The sequence below is a fragment of the Euleptes europaea genome, chromosome 6, assembly GCF_029931775.1.
Source record: "Euleptes europaea isolate rEulEur1 chromosome 6, rEulEur1.hap1, whole genome shotgun sequence".
Lineage (NCBI taxonomy): Eukaryota > Metazoa > Chordata > Lepidosauria > Squamata > Sphaerodactylidae > Euleptes > Euleptes europaea.
This window is the reverse complement of record NC_079317.1, coordinates 73577476-73597305: the sequence shown is the minus strand read 5'-3', so window position 1 is coordinate 73597305 and position 19830 is coordinate 73577476. Positions and strand designations below refer to the sequence as shown.

At 41.5% G+C, this 19830-nt stretch overlaps 1 protein-coding gene across 1 annotated transcript in view; it reads right to left on the bottom strand.

Moving 5' to 3' along the window:
• Window positions 1-3334: 3334 nt before the first annotated feature.
• The window catches only part of ANO5 (anoctamin 5), a 73967-nt gene continuing 57471 nt past the window's right edge, over window positions 3335-19830 (bottom strand). The window contains exons 15-23 of the mRNA XM_056851928.1: window positions 17087-17161; window positions 15466-15688; window positions 14042-14211; window positions 12977-13074; window positions 12264-12394; window positions 9410-9615; window positions 7685-7866; window positions 4692-4797; window positions 3335-3604 (exon numbers count right to left, since the gene is read on the bottom strand). Of these exons, the coding sequence (XP_056707906.1) occupies window positions 3380-3604; window positions 4692-4797; window positions 7685-7866; window positions 9410-9615; window positions 12264-12394; window positions 12977-13074; window positions 14042-14211; window positions 15466-15688; window positions 17087-17161 (1416 nt within the window). The 3' untranslated portion in view covers window positions 3335-3379. The remainder of the gene's footprint in view (window positions 3605-4691; window positions 4798-7684; window positions 7867-9409; window positions 9616-12263; window positions 12395-12976; window positions 13075-14041; window positions 14212-15465; window positions 15689-17086; window positions 17162-19830) is intronic.

The window sequence follows — 19830 nt, the reverse complement described above, 5'->3', positions numbered from 1 at the left end:
CACCAGATTAGCGTCCGCTGCTCATGTGGATGAGTGGGGAATCAAACCCGGTTCTTCAGATCAGAGTCCACCGCTCCAAACCACCGCTCTTAACCACTACACCACACTGGCTCTATATGACATTATACATTTATCTTAGATGTGCATGCGCACGTTCTAGAAAACCGAGCTCATCATAAAAAGTGAAATGAAGGTCAAATGATAACGGAAATCCGCACAATTTATTCAAAATATGAGAAGGATGCTGAATTTACAGTGCAATCCTAAGTATATACTTTCCTGGAAGTAAGTCCAACTGACTAGACTCCATTAGGATTCTGAATAGACATTAGAATAGCACGGTTAATCCCTGGTATGCTACAGGCAAGATACCTCTCTGTTGGTCTGCTCCCTAAATGCCATGCAGTAGGCATGCATGCATGCAATATGGATGAATCCATATTATGCACCACACAATGAAGGAAAGAACAGATGTTGAGACAATGTTAACCAGCTGCCCATCCTACCAGTACTGCAAGATACAGATTGTGGAATGTGCCATATCCATCTCCACACTCAAAGGACCTGTTCGTTCATCACTCTGTAACGATTGCTATGAAGGAGAGCTGAATAGATTTCACGGCCCTTCTAATGACTTACCATTTTTCCTGCACAGAGAACCTTTACTCAAACACATGGAAAACTATGGTCCCATCTAAAAGTGACTTGATCTGATCTTCTGTGGTTTTCCTTTCTATTTCAAAGTAGTGGTGTGAGATGGCTGATTTGATTGGGGAAATGAAAAACGTGTGTATGTGCTACCCAAGCCATTTCTTCAAATTAAATTGCCCTCTGCAGTTGCTATTAGCTTCAATATATTACACCCATATATTACTGTATTTTCTCTCTCTTGCCGAATTATAATGGCTTTGAGGAGGGAAATTGCAATTTCAACAACAGAAATGACAAATGTCATCTTGTTTGGCTCCATTAATTGGCTTTATATTATGGAATATTGTTATGCAACATAAGCAATCTCTCGTGCCTGGTGATACACTTTCAGCCTCCCTGCTGGAACCTTCATGGTTGTGATGATAAGCATAAACTTTTGCTTTGGAGGCAGACATTTTGCTCATGGATGTAGAATCTTGACTGCTTCTCCGCTAATAATATGTGCACTGCTCTTTTCAGAAAATGGTTGACTATGACATTTTCTGACACTATTTTTTAAAAAATTGAAATGCATAGAAAACTGTACTGTTTATATTTAGCCCACGTGCATTACATAGCCTGGGATTTCTGATACTTAACTGCTGAACATAGCTTTCAAGGTGCAATTGATTTCATCATTATGTATTATTATGTCCAACACGCTTTGTTTGGAACACTTCTCCAAGTCAGCAGTCAACTGACTTGCATAGAACTGAACAACCTGGACGTCTGCAATGTTTGTTCCTGAGCGCTGCTCAGGACTGAATGTGAAAACTGATGCTGTCAGATTCACTTGTAGGATACATTAGGCTACATATGTTACACTATTAGCATTTTCACATCTTTCTTTTCTCAAGTGCATATAAACAAGGCACTAAGCAGTGTAGGGTAGATCTGGCTGTAAGAAATGTAGCAAAAACTCAACAATGCTTGTAATTATTAAAAATTATATAACATAACAATGATACTGCAAGTAAATGGCTTATAAATAGTGTTGCATGCATAGTCTATGCAGACTAGACTTCATAAATGTGCATGATTGCCTCAAGACAAATACAGGAAATTTTTCTTCTAGGCAACATTTAAAAATCAGTACTTTTCAGCACTAGAGTTCTGGCTATATCAAGATACATAACCTTGCATTAATTATCAAGAACACACATTCAGACCTGAACGATACTTTCATGTACAAACATAAACAAATTTAACATTAAGGCAGATTCGCAACATAGGTTTATAGACCTTATACATTTTCAGAATTCAAAACTATTTTAACAAAATTTCTGGAATATGGACTCTAGCCTTTACCCAACAGTACTGAGGTCAATGGCAAACCTCAATGGTTTAGGCCTTTGCCCATTATATTCCTGATATAATGACATATTAATTTTAAGATAGTTCTTTTCTTCCTCCTCTCCTTGATACTCAATTACACAAGAGCATATTTTTAAAAAATCAATATTTTTTCCAAATTATGCATTCCTTAATGAACATTTACTTTGGAAAATGTTTACTAGATGAACATTATTAGGCAGAAAAATAAATTGTAGGTCTGGATTTTTGTTACGTCACACAATGATCAATTTTGCATTATAATTTATGTATAGTTCAGGCTATTGAAACTTTTTAAATAACGTATAAAACCCCTTTAAAGACTTGCATTTGTGTGTCACAAATGCACATATGATATGCGTAAGATTTTCCAAGTAATGTTCCATGTATCTAATGCTCATATCCATTATCTAAACCAAATCATTTTTTTAAAAACCCTCATGCTCTCTAACAGCCAGTGCTAGCAAGCAGAGAAATACGGATTAGTATTTCTTTAATACTGAGTAAGGATCTAATTTTCTTCAAACAGATGTGAGTTGTTAGTTTTTGTTTGTGTGTTGGTAGAGGCAAGGTTCCTCAAACCTTTCCATACTAGCTAGACTAAGCAGTTTGAACCTTTCCAAGGTTAAGTATGACAATTGGCATCTGAGCTGCCAATATTCCCAAGTCTGGAAACAAGCAGACAAAAAAAAGGATACAAGCGTCACAAGTCTGTGGCATACTATTAAGTCCAAAGGGAACATAATAAGAAGATACAAAATTCTATTACAACAATAAAGGCATCTCCCTTTTGGCTCCTACACCATCGGTTGGCAGTGCTTCAAGTGGAGGAGTGCACGTCCCACATAATCTCAACCTCATAGTCTTATCAACATGTACACATACATACTAATAAAATCTAGGCTGGGTGAGGACTGAGGACAGAAATTTATGCCCTTCCTGGCAACTAACTGATACTTTTTAAGGAAACTATTATCATACTTTGGAATCCATAGCTTTGAGTCACAGCTGAGAACATGGAACTTTTCAGGCGATTCATTATACAAACACTTAGACGACCCTAGTTCCATAATGTCTCAGAAGGGTACGGCAGTAGAAGAGGCATTGCAATACCATGAGCCGAACTTTGTTTCCAAGCTGATACAGCAGGGTGGCTGTGGAACTCAACAAGCTAGGCTCCTTGACAGCTGATCCACATTTTTTCTCTCTCCTGATCTGCTTTAGTAAGACTTTTAGGACCGAAGTGTAAAGCAGTAAAAATCCTGAACAGCTCTCATGGCCTACCAAGCAGTTTACAGATCACGAGCAACCAAATTTCACAGGCTAGAATTCATAAGGCACACAGCGTGTCCCCACATTACATGACTTCTGCTAACTCCACTCTCCCTTCGCTGGCAATGACTTCCTTTTCCATGTTGGCATAGGTTCTGCCTTCGCACAGTTTCTGCCTGAGCTTATTGAGTTCATACTCATGTAGGATTTTTTGGGTTAAGTACTTCTCGCGCTTTATTTTGGCTTTCACCTCCGATGGGACATCAGGGATCATCCAGGCGATGAAGAACTTGACAATGAAGACAACATGCTGTGGTGTAGGAGGCAACATAAAGCATACGTAGAGTTATGGATTCAAAGTTACTAGCTACTAGCTTCCCTCTTCCCTGTCATAAGCATTGGTAATCTAGGTTAAACATCTCTGCAATGCTGGGGTGAAATCATGATACACTGTCATTGCTGTTTCATAAGACTGGTGGTACAGAAATTCACGAAACTTTTTAACAGCTTCATTGTTCAGTACAGCAAATCTTAGGGCTACTTCGCACAGTAGGCTGAATCGGACACATGACACCTTTGCTCTTCCCAGCAAGGTCTATTGTCAGTTCCCCTGTTGTCTGAGGCATGTTCTGCAATAATCTGAGCTTGAGCTTTTCCAGTGGCTGTTTTATGTCTGTTGTTTTTGTTATTGGGGGTTCCTGAAATGAACTCCATGGACTAGCTTATGTCAGGTAAAATGGAGGAGGAGGAGGAGGAAAAGAGTTGGTTTTTATATGGTGACTTTCTCTGCCACTTAAGGAAGAATCAAAACGGCTTACAATCACCTTCCCTTCCCCACAACAGACACCCTGTGAGGTAGGTGGGGCTGAGAGAGCTCTAAGGAACTGTGACTAGCCCAAGGTCACCCAGCAGGCTTCATGTGTAGGAGTGGGGAAACCAACCCGGTTCACCAGATTAGAGTCCGTTGCTCATGTGGAGGAGTGGGGAATCAGACCTGGTTCTCCAGATTAGAGTCCACTGCTCCAAACCACCGCTCTTAACCACTCCACCACACTGTAAGTGGAGTGGTGGGCTCTGATCTGGAAAATCGGGTTTGATTCCCCACTCCTCCACATGAGCAGCGGAGGCTAATCTGGTGAACTGTATTTGTTTCCCCACTCCTACACACAAAGCCAGCTGGGAGACCTTGGGCATGTCACACTCTCTCAGCCCCACCTACCTCACAGGGTGTCTGTTGTAGGGAGGGGAAGGGAAGGCGATTGTAAGCTGGTTTTATTCTCCCTTAAGTGGCAGATAAAACTATATAAAAAACTAACTCTTCTTCTTTTACAATCTGTATATGCATTAAAAAAACCTAATTCTGTATTTTTGTATGCAGTGCAGCAAAGAGGACTTACCTCCATAATAATTATAAAAGCCATTTTGGCTGCCAGAATGTGCCAGAACTGCATGGTGTGCGTATACTTCCTCTCATGCTCCGGTGGATATCGATAGTCCCTGTACCTGTTAGATACAAACACATAAAGGTGAAGAGCTGTGTTCAGACACAGACAGATTGTATGCTCTGTGGCATTTACATTTAAATACAGCTGTCATTTAAGAAGCCTTTTGATCTTTATCTTAATGTTTTGATTCATTTTACTTTTTACAGAACAAGACTATTCTAGCCAGTTTGTGTTTCTTGTTTGTTCATTCATAGCAGAAACAGATTGCGGGTGACATGCTGGCAGAGCGAGGTACACACAGCTTACTGCTGTCATTAGGTTATGTTTGGATAAGGTTGCATGGCATGATGGATTGTGGTCTGGAATAAATCAGGGAATGGAAACAGAACACATGGCAGCAGGCAGGGAATCTCCTCAAACAACGCGGCGCTAAAGCTTAAAGGGTACAAAACCAAAGCCCTGGAAGGCACAGGAGCAAGCCTAGCATGGATATTGTCGAAGGCTTTCACGGTCAGAGTTCATTGGTTCTTGTAGGTTATCCAAGCTGTGTGACCGTGGTCTTGGTATTTTCTTTCCTGACGTTTCGCCAGCAGCTGTGGCAGGCATCTTCAGAGGAGTAACACTGAAGGACATTGTCTGTGGCGACATCCCCTTTGAACATGACGAGGAGACATGAGAGACACTGTCCTTCAGTGTTACTCCTCTGAAGATGCCTGCCACAGCTGCTGGCGAAACGTCAGGAAAGAAAATACCAAGATCACGGTCACACAGCCCGGATAACGTACAAGAACCTAGCATGAATTTTTGTGACAGTTTCACCTGGCATAAAGCGGAGCCAGAAATAAAGCTGTCAGAGAAAGGAATCTAATGCCCATCCAGAAGACGTTGTGAGGGAACTGCAGCAAAGACAAGGGGACCTGCTACTTCTGCACTTTGAAGGTCTTTGGCTGCTCAGTGGGTAACAGTGACCTCTGTTGGTTACTGAGGTGACCCCAAGCTGGGTGCTGCTATCGACAGTAGACGCATGCCTGCATGGTGCCGGAGGAGCAGCTCTGTAACTCTGCTGTGACACCCTCTAGTGAGGGCTTTGGATCTACTCCCCCAGAGGCACTCAGAGGTAGAAGCTGATTGCCACCAGAGAACAGTCACATGAGCCACTGCTGGAACTGCCTATGCAACATGTATCACAGAAGCATATGATATCAATCTCTCCTTTCTACCACATGCATATAGGCAGTTGTCTCAGAAATAGGTTTAACGGGTTGCAGTGGAGATAACTGAATCTCACCCTTAAACCAGGTTGCTCGTGGATTTTCATTGTAAGATCATGGCAAAAACTCACCATGAGACATTAAGGGTGAAAACGCATGGTCGCTTTAGCCTCCTTTATTCCCTGTTTCAGCCAGGATTCAGCCAGGATCGAATGAATGCGGTTTCACCGAACGTACTTTCGATCCTGGCTGAATCCTGGCTGAAAGAGGGAATAAAGGAGGCTAAAGCGACCATGCGTTTTCACCCAAAAAGTGATAGTGTGCATTTCTTCTTAGAATGGAATCAGGATGGGACAAGTTGGGGCCTGTGAAACTTGTGGTGAGGAAAGACATCTCACCATCTCGGGTGGGGGGATGCCATCTTCCCCTAACAGGAGGGAGGAATGCCATCTCCCTCTCGCAGGGGAAGGAATCCCATCTCCTCCTCATGGGGGGGGGGAGAGGAATCCTGTCTCCCCCTCACAGGGAGGGAGGAATCCCCCAACCAGGCCCAGCATTCTGTGGAGGGTATGGCTGCCGCCACAGAAAGCCGGGCCTGGCCATCCCTGGAGTGGCCCGAGGCGTCCGTGGTGGCGGCAGAGCCTGGGAGCCACTCCCAGAATCTCCCACTGCCTGGTGGCCAACCCCGGCTCTCAGCAGTGACCACCTCCATTTTGAAATGAGGAGTATTTAAACCCTGTTTTTTTTTTAAAAAAAATTCAGATTTTTCTTCAGACCTAGGGGTTTCCAAGTCTGTAGAAAAACCTATTAGGGTAAGAGTGTCCCCTATTTGCAGATTTAAGAATCTGCAGGCAAGGGGCACACTTCAGAATTATTAGATGTGATAGTCCTTTCCAGGTAATGTGAAGCTAAGTAAACAACTGGTACAATTTCCTCACTTTATATTTTCCCTGCCCCATATTACCCGCTGAATGAAGCAGTGGTTGAGAAATGCACAAGGTGATGTGCCAAATGTTTATTGTTTTACACATTCCCAGAAAAAGCAAGGGACTTTAAATCAGTTTTTGTTTTTGTTTTTTGACAACAGTTCAGCTTTAAATCTAGTTTTAGCCCCACTGCTTTAATTGTGGAAGTAAACATAAGGCAAAATAACCTAAATACTATATTCCCTTACTTCCAACACATGGACTACTGTTTTGTTCTTCTACTACCATGTTGATTTCCTCATTTACAATGTTCTGCAAGATAAAATCAAATCACATTTCCTTTAACTGCACAATAAAATATGTGTCCTTTTCTGATGACTAAAAAGTTCTGTGTTTCCCCTTATAAGAAGACAGTATGGTGTAAGTGAAGATTTGAGTTTTAGGAATAATGTAATGTATGCTACGGAATGTGATTTGTTTTTTATTAAGAACTTAAGAAGAGCCATGTTGGATCAAACCAGTGGTACATTTAGTGTCCTGACTCACAAATGGCCACCAGTTCCTCTGGAGGTAGAACAATAGAGCATACGCCAAGGCCCTGCTCCAATGTTGCCTCCTGGCAACTCTGAATGTGCCTCTGAATGTGGAGGTTCCCTTTAGTCACCATGGCTAGTAGCCACTGCTAGACCCATCCTGCATAAAGCTGTCTAATCTTCCTTTAAAGCTGTCTCCGCCTTAAAAGGGGATTAGACTGATACATTAAGGAAACCTATGTCTAAAAATATACATGGGATTAAGTACTACTAACCTGCAGGTTTCATAGTCTTCTTTAGAATGTTCAGGTTTGTTTTCATCAGAAAAATCTGACGTTTGGAATACTGAGAGACTGCTGTTAATGTATCCAGACATGGGTGATTTAGGATCTGTATAATAGGCGTAATAGTAAACTAACCGAGGGATCATATCAGATGTGAAGGCTACAATGAATGCCTGCAAGAAAGAAAATACACTATGTAAGTTTCATCAGCCCTTATTTAAGATTTGCTTTGAATGAAGTCTCCATTTACCAATGGTTAACAAAAGGAAATGTGCTTTGAAACTGGGCATACAGCATTTTTGACGTTTACATTAGCTTTGCAAATAAGTTCAAAAAATTATTGGCTATCTATCTATCTATCTATCTATCTATCTATCTATCTATCTATCTATCTATCTATCTATCTATCTATCTATCTATCTATCTATCTATAAATTACTGGATATCTATCCATCCATCCACACGCATACACACATATATAACTACCCTGGCTGTCCATATACACTATGTTAGCTATTAATTACCTCCAATAAAACAAACAAAAATGAGTTTTGAAATGCTTCACTGCTTGGTTACTAGGCAGAAGTTCTTACTTGCCATGGGTGATTAGAAAAGGGATTATTTACAAGTCTGGTCTACGTATTCCTAGCAAAATTACCATGATAATATTAACAGTAGGTTCCAAAAAGCAATTAGGTCCCATCAGGGCTTCCAGTACATATCCCAAGATGAATTTGGATCCCAGAGATCTGTTCTTGTAGTGATGCTACTTTCCTCCAGTGCAAGAAGCCACCACCTGATTCAAAAAGATGTTCTACCCGCGGATGATCCTCTTGTTTCAAGGGAAAGCTCCTTGCACTGAAGAAAGGCACATTAGCAGAAAGGCACATGAAAATAAAGATTGTGGAGAAGAAGTAAGCAACTGTGTTAATGATTCTGATCAAATGAACACTTCCTGATTACCTACAGGCTGATATAAAAAACTGAGTTATTTAAGTAACAGTGAACAAAGCAGATCATGCTTTACACATGCCCCCAAAATCCAAGGCTTGCCAAACACCAGGCTACCAAACAGACCAGCAACCCAGCTTCTAACCTTGATATACAAATGGCTCATCAATAGATCAGTTCTATTTGGAAAGAACTGAGGCAGTCACTGGTGTGGTGTGGTGGTTAAGAGTGATGGTTTTAGAGTGGTGGACTCTGATCTGGAGAACTAGGTTTGATTCCCCACTCCTCCACATGAGCGGCGGAGGCTAATCTGATGAATTTGATTTGTTTCCCCACTCCTACACATGAAGCCAGCTGGGTGACCTTGGGCTAGTCACACTCTCAGCCCCACCTACCTCACAGGGTGCCTGTTGTGGGGAGGGGAAGGGAAGGTGATTGTAAGCTGGTTTGATTCTTCCTTAAGTGGTAGAGAAAGTCGGCATATAAAAACCAACTCTTCTTCATCATCATCTAACTAAAGCAGTTAAAGCAACTGCATTGTTTTGTTTAGCAGGACATAAGAGCCCTGCAATATAAACTAATCTTTATTTACCTGAAAAAATCTCATTTTGTTAAAATGCTGAGAATAGCCACTTTACAGAACAACAAATACCATGGTTTTCTGGAGAAACCTAGAAATGTTAAAACAGTTTGTGCTTATAGTATAGATCTACCATAACTGTCTTCTAAATATGCTTTGAGAATAACATTGTTTTTGCTACTTACATTTGTGACAACTGACAAGATGGCCATTCCATTTAGAATTTCTTGCCAAATGCCTATGCTGTGGGCTTTGGCTGCCACCGGCCTTCTAAACTGTGTTGTAAGCTTCCAGGAATCAACTCGAATCTCCAAGATATTGTTCATCAGAGCAAGTAGCGGGGCCAACGGAAAAGAGGCCACAAACAGAGTAATGAATCCAAACTGAATAACTAGACACAAAAGAGAGAGTGAGTGTGAGAGAGAGATAAAGGTGTATAATTGAATGAAACTTAAGAGAAATTTCATTTGAATTGATCATGGTAATGAATATATCAGAACATTCAGAATAAATTTAGCAGTTTTGGGAAGAATCAATAGTGGGAATGAAAACATTAGGCTGGATCGTATGAGCAGGTCTCTGAGAGGCACTTAAATTTTCTAAAGAAACACAAACCATATCTGTTTGGAGGCAGATCTTACCTGCCTCCCCTCTTCTCTCAGTAGCTCCCTGTAACCACTGAATATAGAAGCAGAACATCATGGACAAAAATGCGGCAAAGGAAGGTTGGAGTGAGGAGAACTGGGTGAAATAGTCCCCTCCCTCTGTTGGATGAAGCTCCTTAGTGCAATAGGTAGGAGGGGGATTTCACTCGATTCCCATTCTGCATGGCAGCCCACCATGCCACATGAGTCCACAGTGATTCTTTGACCCCCCCCCCCCCACACACACACACATTATCTTGGCATCATGGGAGGCTATCTCCATGAGCAGTTCATAGAATGGAACCCAAGTATATAAGTATTCCTGAAAAAAAGTTTATACATCAGAGAAAGCTATTCATAGGAAAGAGAAAAAGTACAGAGTAAACTGCAAGATGAACAGATCTGTGTGTGCTGCAAATCCCATTCTGAATCTCATGCCCTAGAAAAGGCTCTGTGCAAAGAGGAAGGCCTCCTACAACCAAGAGCCTGGGTGACTCCAGCTATTAAAAGCATTAATAGAGACTTTGTTGTCTCGCAAGCCACTGCCTCGATGTGACTGCTACAGGGAATATGAATGTGGGAGAGACAGGAGCTCCATGAAGAAAATGGGGAGAAATGGGAGAAGGCAGGGGATATATATATATAGATGGTTAGCAAGCAATGAGAGACTGAAAACTGTCTCTCTGTGTGTGTAAAGGGTCGTCAAGTCGCAGCCGACTTATGGCTCCCCCTTTTGGGGTTTTCATGGCAAGAGACTAACAGAGGTGGTTTGCACAGGTTTCCTCTGCACAGCAACTCTGGTATTCCTTGGTGGTTTCCCACCCAAATACTAACCAGGGCTGACCCTGCTTAGCTTCCGAGATCTGATGAGATCGGGCTGTACCATGCTGCCTTTCCTCCTCCGAAAACGGTCTAGAGCCTCCATAATCAGATAGGATTAATAAACAGAAAATACAGTACAGTACTTTATTTTTTGGTTGTAATCTTTGACCTTTAGCCTTTACTTTTCTTGGATGTATATTCAATAATATGGTACCATTACAAATGAACACATGGTTTTAGGTTGGTTTTTTTTACTCTACAATTCATTAAAATAAATGGAAAGATATCTCAGTCTGTGTACATGCATATAAGGTGCTATCAAGTTGCATCCAACTGATGGTGACTCCTTAGGGTTTTCAAGGCAAGAGATGTTCAGAGCTGGTTTGCCACTGAAGAAGAAGAAGAGTTGGTTTTTTTATTCCGATTTTCTCTATCTTTTAAGGAGAATCAAACCGGCTTACAATCTCCTTCCCTTCCTCTCCCCACAACAGACACTTTGTAAGGAAAGTGAGGCTAAGAGAGCTCTAAGAGAACTGTGACTAGCCCAAGGTCATCCAGCTGGCTTCACGTGTAGGCGTGGGGAAACCAACCCAGTGCACCACAGCTCATGTGAAGGAGTGGGGAATCAAACCGGGTTCTCCAGATTAAAGTCCACCACTCTTAACCACTACACCACACTGGCTCTCATATTGCTTTCCTCTCCATAGTGACCCTGGTATTCCTTGGTGGTCTCCCATCCAAACAGCAACCCTGCTGAGCTTCCAAGATCTGACAAGATTAGTCTAGCCTGGGCTATCTAGGTAAGGGTGGAAAGATAGCTACACATTTTTTACTTACTACCACAGTGAATATTAACTTGAAATACATACTGCAGCCAATTAAACAGTGCTAGCATTTATTTATGGTCTGCATCGTAACGGAAGGTAACGCTATCATGAAAATTTATAAAACTCTTGTAACACTGTTGTGCTTTTCATTGATTCTGATATACCTTAAGTTCTGATTACTTTAGAAATACTTGCTAGCTACCATGTGCCCTCTGTTGGCTGTTCTGTGTAATCACAACACAAACAGCTGTTGCTTTAAATTTTCTGCTTAAGTGTACTATTTCTGCACATTGCAACACCAGAGAAAGCTATGCCTTTCATTGTGCATCATGGTGGGAAGATCTGCAATTTTTGCTATGTCCAGCTGTGTGCAAGGTACAAAGACTGATTTTGTGCTGAATGGCTGTTGAAATGCATCTTATTTCCTATTCCATCACACAACATATCGAAATGTTGATCGTCTGGCAACTATTTTGAGTGCAAATCTCAGTGCTTTCCCCATGTGCCACATCACAGGGCATCCATAAACGCTGCTGCACTGACAGGTCACTTCAATTGCACACAAACTTCCTAGAGTAGTTCTACTATCTAGTTCACACAACTGTTCCTGCATGTGGCTATGGGCATCCGTGAGCTCAAGGATGGGTGCATATAAACTCCCTACTGCTCACTGATGAAAAATGGAAAATAAGGAAATACATCGGTATCAGTACACAAGAAACAATATTTCCATGCATTGTGCTTACCCATTTCCAGGTATTCATAGAACAGGCCCAAAGCTCCAAAGGTCTGCAGATCATGGTCCTGTTCCCATCGACTGTACAAATTCTCTGGGCTGCTCCTGGCTCTCCGACGGCCCCACCAATTCCAGATCCAGCTGGGGGGGGGGGGAAACAGTGAGCAGGGACAGGGAACAGAATATTAGAGGACATAAACATGTATCATGTGATGTGACACTCCAAAGCACTCCATGCAAACAGGAGCTGGAATGGGATATTGAATTTGCCTAAAAATTGAATCTAGTACTTAGGCATACTGTCATTTTCCAAGGAATCTGCCATGCCTAAATCTGAAGGTCAAGAAATATGAACTATTAATCCTGTTCTAGATCTTACAATCAAAGCCTTTTACAACCGTAATATTTCTTTTTATTCCGATAATATGGACACTGTTAGAACCAATATCATACCTACTTTCTATAATTAATTTATATTCCGATGGTTTATCAAGCAGATTCATTTTTGAAATACTCAATATCCTACATGCAGATAAGCAGGCTGTCATTGCAATTTACTGGGAGTGAAGACTATTAGGAAAGGGAAAAAATCTGGCCCATAAATGAGATAACTTGTCTACATGTGGTGAACACAACTCTATTATTGTTCTGAGCTTAGTGAAGGAGATGATAGTGCTCAAATTAATTTTGGATATTTTGTGTAATAGTCTCAGCACCACTTACGGTAAGACAGCTTCCTGGACATTCCCCCAGATCTGTTTGCCAGCCATGATAATGGTAAGTTGTGTGGTCAGTTCTATTAAGCATCCTGCTGGATCACACTGATGAAAGAAACAACAGCAATACAAATTGGGTCTGGAAAAATCTGCCAATTTCTGCCTCCTGGCCATGTGCAATTCTCTTCCCTACCCCTTCTTTTTGCCAATTTTCTTTTTCCTCTCAAGTTTCTTTCTCCTGGCTTCCTTCTCTTCCCCTTATTCCTCTGGATACTCCCACTGAACTCATGAAGCTGCCTTATAATGAATCAGACCCTTGGTCCATCAAAGTCAGTATTGTCTATTCAGACAGGCAGAAGCTCTCCAGGGTCTCAGGTGGAAGTCTTTCACATCACCTACCTGCCTAGTCCCTTTAACTGGAGATGTTGGGGATTGAACCTGGGACCTTCTGCATGCCAAGCAGATTCTCTACCACTGAGCCACACTGACCCCACACACATTTCCCTAACTCCACCTTGGGATGCTGCCTTCTCAAATTTCTGGCTCCTGCTTTCCTAGGCTTATGTTTCTTCCACCCCATCCTTTTCTGGACACTGCTTTCTGCCTTGACTATTTCTAGTGGACGGTGGTCAGAGACCTTAGGATCCAAACAGCCAATCCAATAGCAGCCAGACAACTTATTTGCCTGTGATATTAAGGCAGCTGAGCCAATCATGTCTGGATATTTTGGCACCACAACAAATTCTCTTAATGCATTAGACAAGGTTGAGTCAAAGCCCAATCCATAGCTATTGACCTCCTCAGAGTGCCTGGCTTCTTCATTGCAAAGAATAAAGCAACTGGGATGCACTGGAAAGGCAGATGGTAGTCTAGCCAATGAAGAGACCCTGTACTATTCTGTAATTAATTTCTAAAATGGTCAGCAATTGTATATTTCTCTTTCAGTATACGTAGAAGTCACCCCTTGGCCTTGGAAGAGTTGGGATGTGATGCTAGTTTCCCACACTGTCTTGATAAAAATCGGAGAGGTTAGCAATTTTCCCTCCCTTTTCACTCAGATCTGAGTCCATACCTCCTCATTTCTCCAGGAACCGAACAAGTACGTGTAAGAGCCAGGGTAACCTGCAAATTTTCCTTTGAAGAAAGCCACATAGAAACATGAAGAGTAGTAGTTGACAAACTGAAATAGGAACATCTTCATGGTCAGTCTGTTTTCATACTCAAGGTGAGTTCTTGGGATTTCTGCAAGGACAACAAAATAAAACAGGGCTTTAATTCTCCTTCCATCACATACTGCATGCAAATTCTGGTTTGTCTAGACAAAGATGACAAATCAGAAGTTGGCTTCAGTATTGCAAAACTATTGGGATCGAGCAAGCACACACCTCTTTCAAAACTGAAGGACAGCAAATTAGGGTTTTGCCAGCAGAGGGAACCAATTACAGAACAGTGAGTCAAGTCCAAGGCTGGAGCAGGACATGACCATCAGGGAACAACTCTTGCTGGTCAGTAGTATTTGGCATCACAGGATTACCCGTTTAAACTACAGACACAATTATTTTTTAGCACTTACTAATTAAGTAAAAACAAAATTACCAGATTTTCATTTGATATTTGACAGTTTTAATTATGAATCCTTTTCTCATTTCTGCAAGTCCTAATTTTAGAAGTATTCCTGATTGCTTTCATTATCTTTTTGTCTGCTGCTAAGTGATTCATTCATCCATTCAATTGTTTACTTGTTCACAACTTCTATCCCACATCTTGCTCAAAGGACCCAGAGTCTTAAAAATAAAGTAACTCTTTTGTTAACAGTACAGCAATAGAGACAGTCTTTATAGTCCAATCTTAAAGCCAATGCAAACTTTATTAATGGTGAGAATACAGATGCAGTGAACACTCATGTAAACAACGTAACATCCAGGGAGGACAGACACAGACGATAGCCTCTAATGTTCCAAGATGCTAAGAATTTCAAGCTAGGGGTAATTTAATCATGGAGAAGTGAACTGCCACCAGTTCACAGCTTGGTAAGCCTGATGAAATCATGCCTGTAGTGTTCTTACTCCTAAGATTACAGAATTGGTATGATGTCAAGGATTGCTTATGAGTCCAACCACGTGCTGTTATGAGAGACCAAAAGAACCATTTCCCAAGAATGCTGGTGGTGGAAAGTGCCGTCAAGTCACAGCCAACATATGGCAACCTGGTAGGTTCAAGGCAAGAGACAACAGAGGTGGTTTGCCATTGCCTGCTCTGCGTAGCAACCCTGGATTTCCTTGGTGGTCTCCCATCCAAGTACTAACCCAAGCTGACCCTGCTTAGTTTTCAAGATCTAACAAGATTGGGCTATCCTGGTTTATCCAGATCAGGGTTCTCAGGAACATTAGCCCATGGAAATAGGTGGAAAACAGAAACTGTCCAAAAGCCAGTGCAGCTTCCCACCACAAAGGCAGAAACATATCTGTCAGTTTTGTTCTCATGTAAGATACCTACCCATATCTGTGATCCAGATGGCTATCCTCTCATATAAGAAATTCAAGATCATGATGATGACAAAATTCAGGCATGACGCAGTGACTGATGTTGCCAGCTGCGGTGTCAGTAAACGGCGAATAGGAGTCGGGGTTTGTGCGTTCTCCATGAAGCTGGCAAAAGCAGCATAAACTGCAAGGCGGTACACTATCACAGCTATCATACTTGCTATGATCAAGGAGATCTGAGGGAAACCATACAGATTAAGGACACTGATACCTTATCAAGAATGCATGCAGCCACTAGTAATTCATAGGAACAGACTTCAAAACGTGCAGCAGTCTAAGAACCAATCTACACACTGTGATAATCATGAACTATACTTAAGACTTCAAGTAGGGATTGTTTGTTTTAATGCTTCCCTATACACATGACCATGTTTCCTCTGAAAATAAGAAAATAGAATTTCAGGACAAGAGCTAGAGGAACACCTTCTACCCTGATGATCTAGTTTTCTAAGTGCAAGAAGCTTTCTTTTCTTTAAATAAAGGGAAGCATTTAAACATGTGAATCCCCACCTTCAGTCTGAAATAGTATGGTCTTAAGAGAGATGTAACATTAGATCATTCTGAATGCACAGATTGCCCTACATACACCATGTAAACACATGCAAAGCAAATTAGTAGTATGTGATTACAAAATCCACAGATACAAGAGTTGCTAATCTGTATAGTAGCAAGGCACTGTGTTCCTTCTCATTTACTACAGCATTCTGAATTTTTTATCTTGAAATACTGGACATACTACACAGTGCTTTTGGTAGCTGAACTGATGCGGGTACATAGGAATGCAACCCACGGCTCACTTTCTCCAATGTGACAGTGGTCTCAAGTTAAGTGACTAGTGGTTACAGCTACACATTGTGTAACTAGGCTGTTGGGCAAGTAAAAATATTCTGGCTAGATTAAACTAGTGTAGAAGTTCTGAACAGCTAATGGCTTCCGTTTTGCTTGTGGTATATTGCCCCCTGGGAGGGAAGGCAGCATGGTATAGCCCGATCTCATCAGCTCTTGGAAGCTAAGCAGTCTCAACCCTGGTTAATATTTGGATGGGAGACCCCCAGGGAATACCAGGGTTGCTGTGCAGAAGAAGGCACTGGCAAACAACCTCTGTTAGTACCTTGTTTTGAAAACCCCATAAAGGGCCGCCATAAGTCGGCTATGACTTGACAGCACTTTACACACACACACACATACCATTTTAAGGCAATGGACCTGACATGCTGAGATTTCGTTTAGAGCCTGCAGTTTGGTCTGAGCATAACAAAATACATCCCCCCATTATTAATAAATGGCAGGTTTGCATCTAAATCTGTACATTCATCATGATGCATAAACTTCAAATAGTTTGATTGAAATCAAAGGGATTAATCTGCTCTAAGCGGGCTGTGGATTGTGTGCCATCTGATTCAATGTGTACTTTGCATGAAGGCAGGCAAATGTTAGTTGGAAGCCCTCGTAGCAAACAGCATGCACTGCCTAAGCTACAAAGCAAAAGCTTAAATACATGTTAAAACGCAATCTTAAGAGGCCATTAGTACTTGTTATACATGCTAAAGCGTTGATTAAAAAAAAATGCTCACCCAGAACAACACTGTTGTTCCCGAGACGCAGAACCGTAGAGCCTGGCTAGTTAGAGGCAAATAAGGCTCCATCTCCTGAAACAGTCAAGCAAGCACAGCACAGTTGACCACACGCAGTCATATTCTTACACAGAGCACCGCAGAGATCCCTTAACCATGGTGAGAAAGCAAACACAACCCAAGAAAATCATCTGTGCCCCCAAAGAATGTATATAGCACATTTCTTCTCATGGTGGAAACACAGGAACAGAGGAGCCAATGATCAGTGCCTATGAATGGGAAAGCCAATTGTCTTAAGCCTTTGCCGATTAAATGGCCAAAAGGCTCTTTGGTTTCCTTCATCGGTGGTAGTCAATGGGATCTTGCAAATGAAAGGGAGTTGTCGCAGGAGTGTGCAATGCCCAACTCAGAGCACAGTGTTGTTACAATAAAAATGTGTCTGCTTGGACTGATTGTTCCTCTAAGACATTAACAGAAATGTTTTAATAAATGCAAAAAGAACCACTGTCCTCTATCCTCTCCTGCCTGTTTTACTTTCACCCTTGAAGAAATGGCTGGTTTTGTTAGTTGCCACTCTACACTCCAGGGATTGGGTTTTCCAGTCTTACCCAAAATAATATTCCAAAGTACAACAAGCTCAGTTTCCCATAGTCATTTATGGTCTTCCTCTTAAACACTTCTACTTCCTAAAATATCAGACCAGAGAGTATAAAAAGTAGGGATTTAAGAAAAAGGAAGTAATTTATTGTCTCCAAATCACCTGATATCAGGGCTATTTCATATTGCCGTATTACCAGATCCACAATCTGATTGAATCAGAATCCTTGGAGATATGATGATTCAGGCAGTATCCCATTCACACTTCCTTGGAGGTAGGTTCCTTCAAATCAGTGGGATGAAGGGATGACATGGAAACTTTACACTAAGGTGATAAAATCCTGCAATTTCCTGGTTGTTTTTATCAGTGTGCTCCCAAGTGACTTGCAGTATGACACTAAGCACAGTTCAATCGACTTAGAAGAGTAAAAGCTATTTAGGATTGCATTGTAAATCTGTTTAAGATGATACTGCAAATACAGAAAGAGCAACGGAAAATAATTGCAGAGGCAGCTGAGTTAGTTTGTTGCAGCAAGAGGAGTCTTGTAGCAACTTAAAGACTACGTTTTACTTCAGTGTAAGTTTTTATGGACTTCCTCAGAATCTGGGTCTGCAAGGTGCTACAAGACTCCTCATTATTTTAATGATGGGAAAGCCCCGATACCTTTTTCAAAGGAAAATATTAAATGGGGTTTTCTGTAACAACTTAAAGCAGTTGTTTCCAAACTGTGGGAGTAGACCCCAAGAGTAGATTGTGACTCTCCTGTCAGTGAATTGTGATGCTAGGAGGAAGAGGAAGAACACAGTGAGCTGGGAAAGAAGGCTTGATAGCAAATCTGGGTTGGCCTTGGTATAATGTGCTGTTCAGTAGTGCTAATATCAATACAAAATACAAAACGAAATGTTCAATCGTTTGGGATTAACTGATGTGAGATTCCTGTGGTTTTGTGTTGTAAAAGGAAAAAGTTGTGTGGAGTTACTTACCCAATAAGTATGGAAAGTATAAACATGGGTCCTGCTTCAAAAAGATATGAGAACCACTGCCTTAAAGACTAAAAAAAATGTTATAGCATGAACAGACCTCCCCATTCAAAAGCAATTCATTTCTGATGCCAGATCCTGGGAGAGGTAACAGCAGAGGATTGTTGCAATCTTCATGCCCTGCTTGTAGGCTTCATGGAGGCATTAGGTTGCTGTGGGAAGCAGGATGTTGGAACTGATAAGTAACCCAGCAGGCCTCTCCTTACGCTTTTAATTTTCACCGGTTCTTGTTTCATCAGATATATAATGAAGGTGATTTTATCTCCTATGTGGAGGCACATTTATAAGAGCAAGTAAGCATGGTTACGTAAATGTTTCCTTTTAAGAATCTGTGGTGAGGATGGTGTTCCAATTTATTTGAGCTTTGTCACGTTACAGTTCAGAATATCCACTAATATGACTCCTTTACATTGCTGGGAAGTTCAAACTTGTGTGTTTTTACTGCCAGAATTCAACACCATATGAGGAATAGATCAAATCACTCTGAGGTACAGAAGGCACTCCCCTTATGAATGATGAATGAGCAGCTATAGAGAGTCTCACACAATTGGAGATTAGAATGCATTCCAATTTAGAAAGAGGTGCTTTTGGACAGGTTTGACAGCCAATAGCTCGCTCTTCTTCTAGAAACAACGGGTTTGGAAAGGGAACTGTTTTCCTACTAAAATAAGGGAGCCCTTAAGTAGTTGCTTATATAAATTATATTTTCAATAATTTTCAGTTAACACCATTTTAAGGGAATCTGCTATGGTTATACAGAGATGGGTGAAGGGAGAAATTCAAGCACAGACTACATGGATTTGTCCTGCCCCCACCCCAAATTTTGCCAACTGGCAAAGGCGCAACATTTGTTCGTGATGAGCATGAATGCAGCTTAATGCTGTCCTTGTGCATTTCCCTCCCTTGTTCCCCTTTCCTTTGCATGCACAGTGTGATTGAAAGCATCCTTGTTTGGTAAACCTTCAACCAAACACCAAACAATATCCAAATGCAGCCACCTGGGTAAACTGGAGTGCAAACAAACTCCAGTTTGTCCAGGGCTGCTGCATTTGGATGTCATGGCAAATGGGTGTTCTGACTTGAAAGCTTCCCAAACAAGAATACTT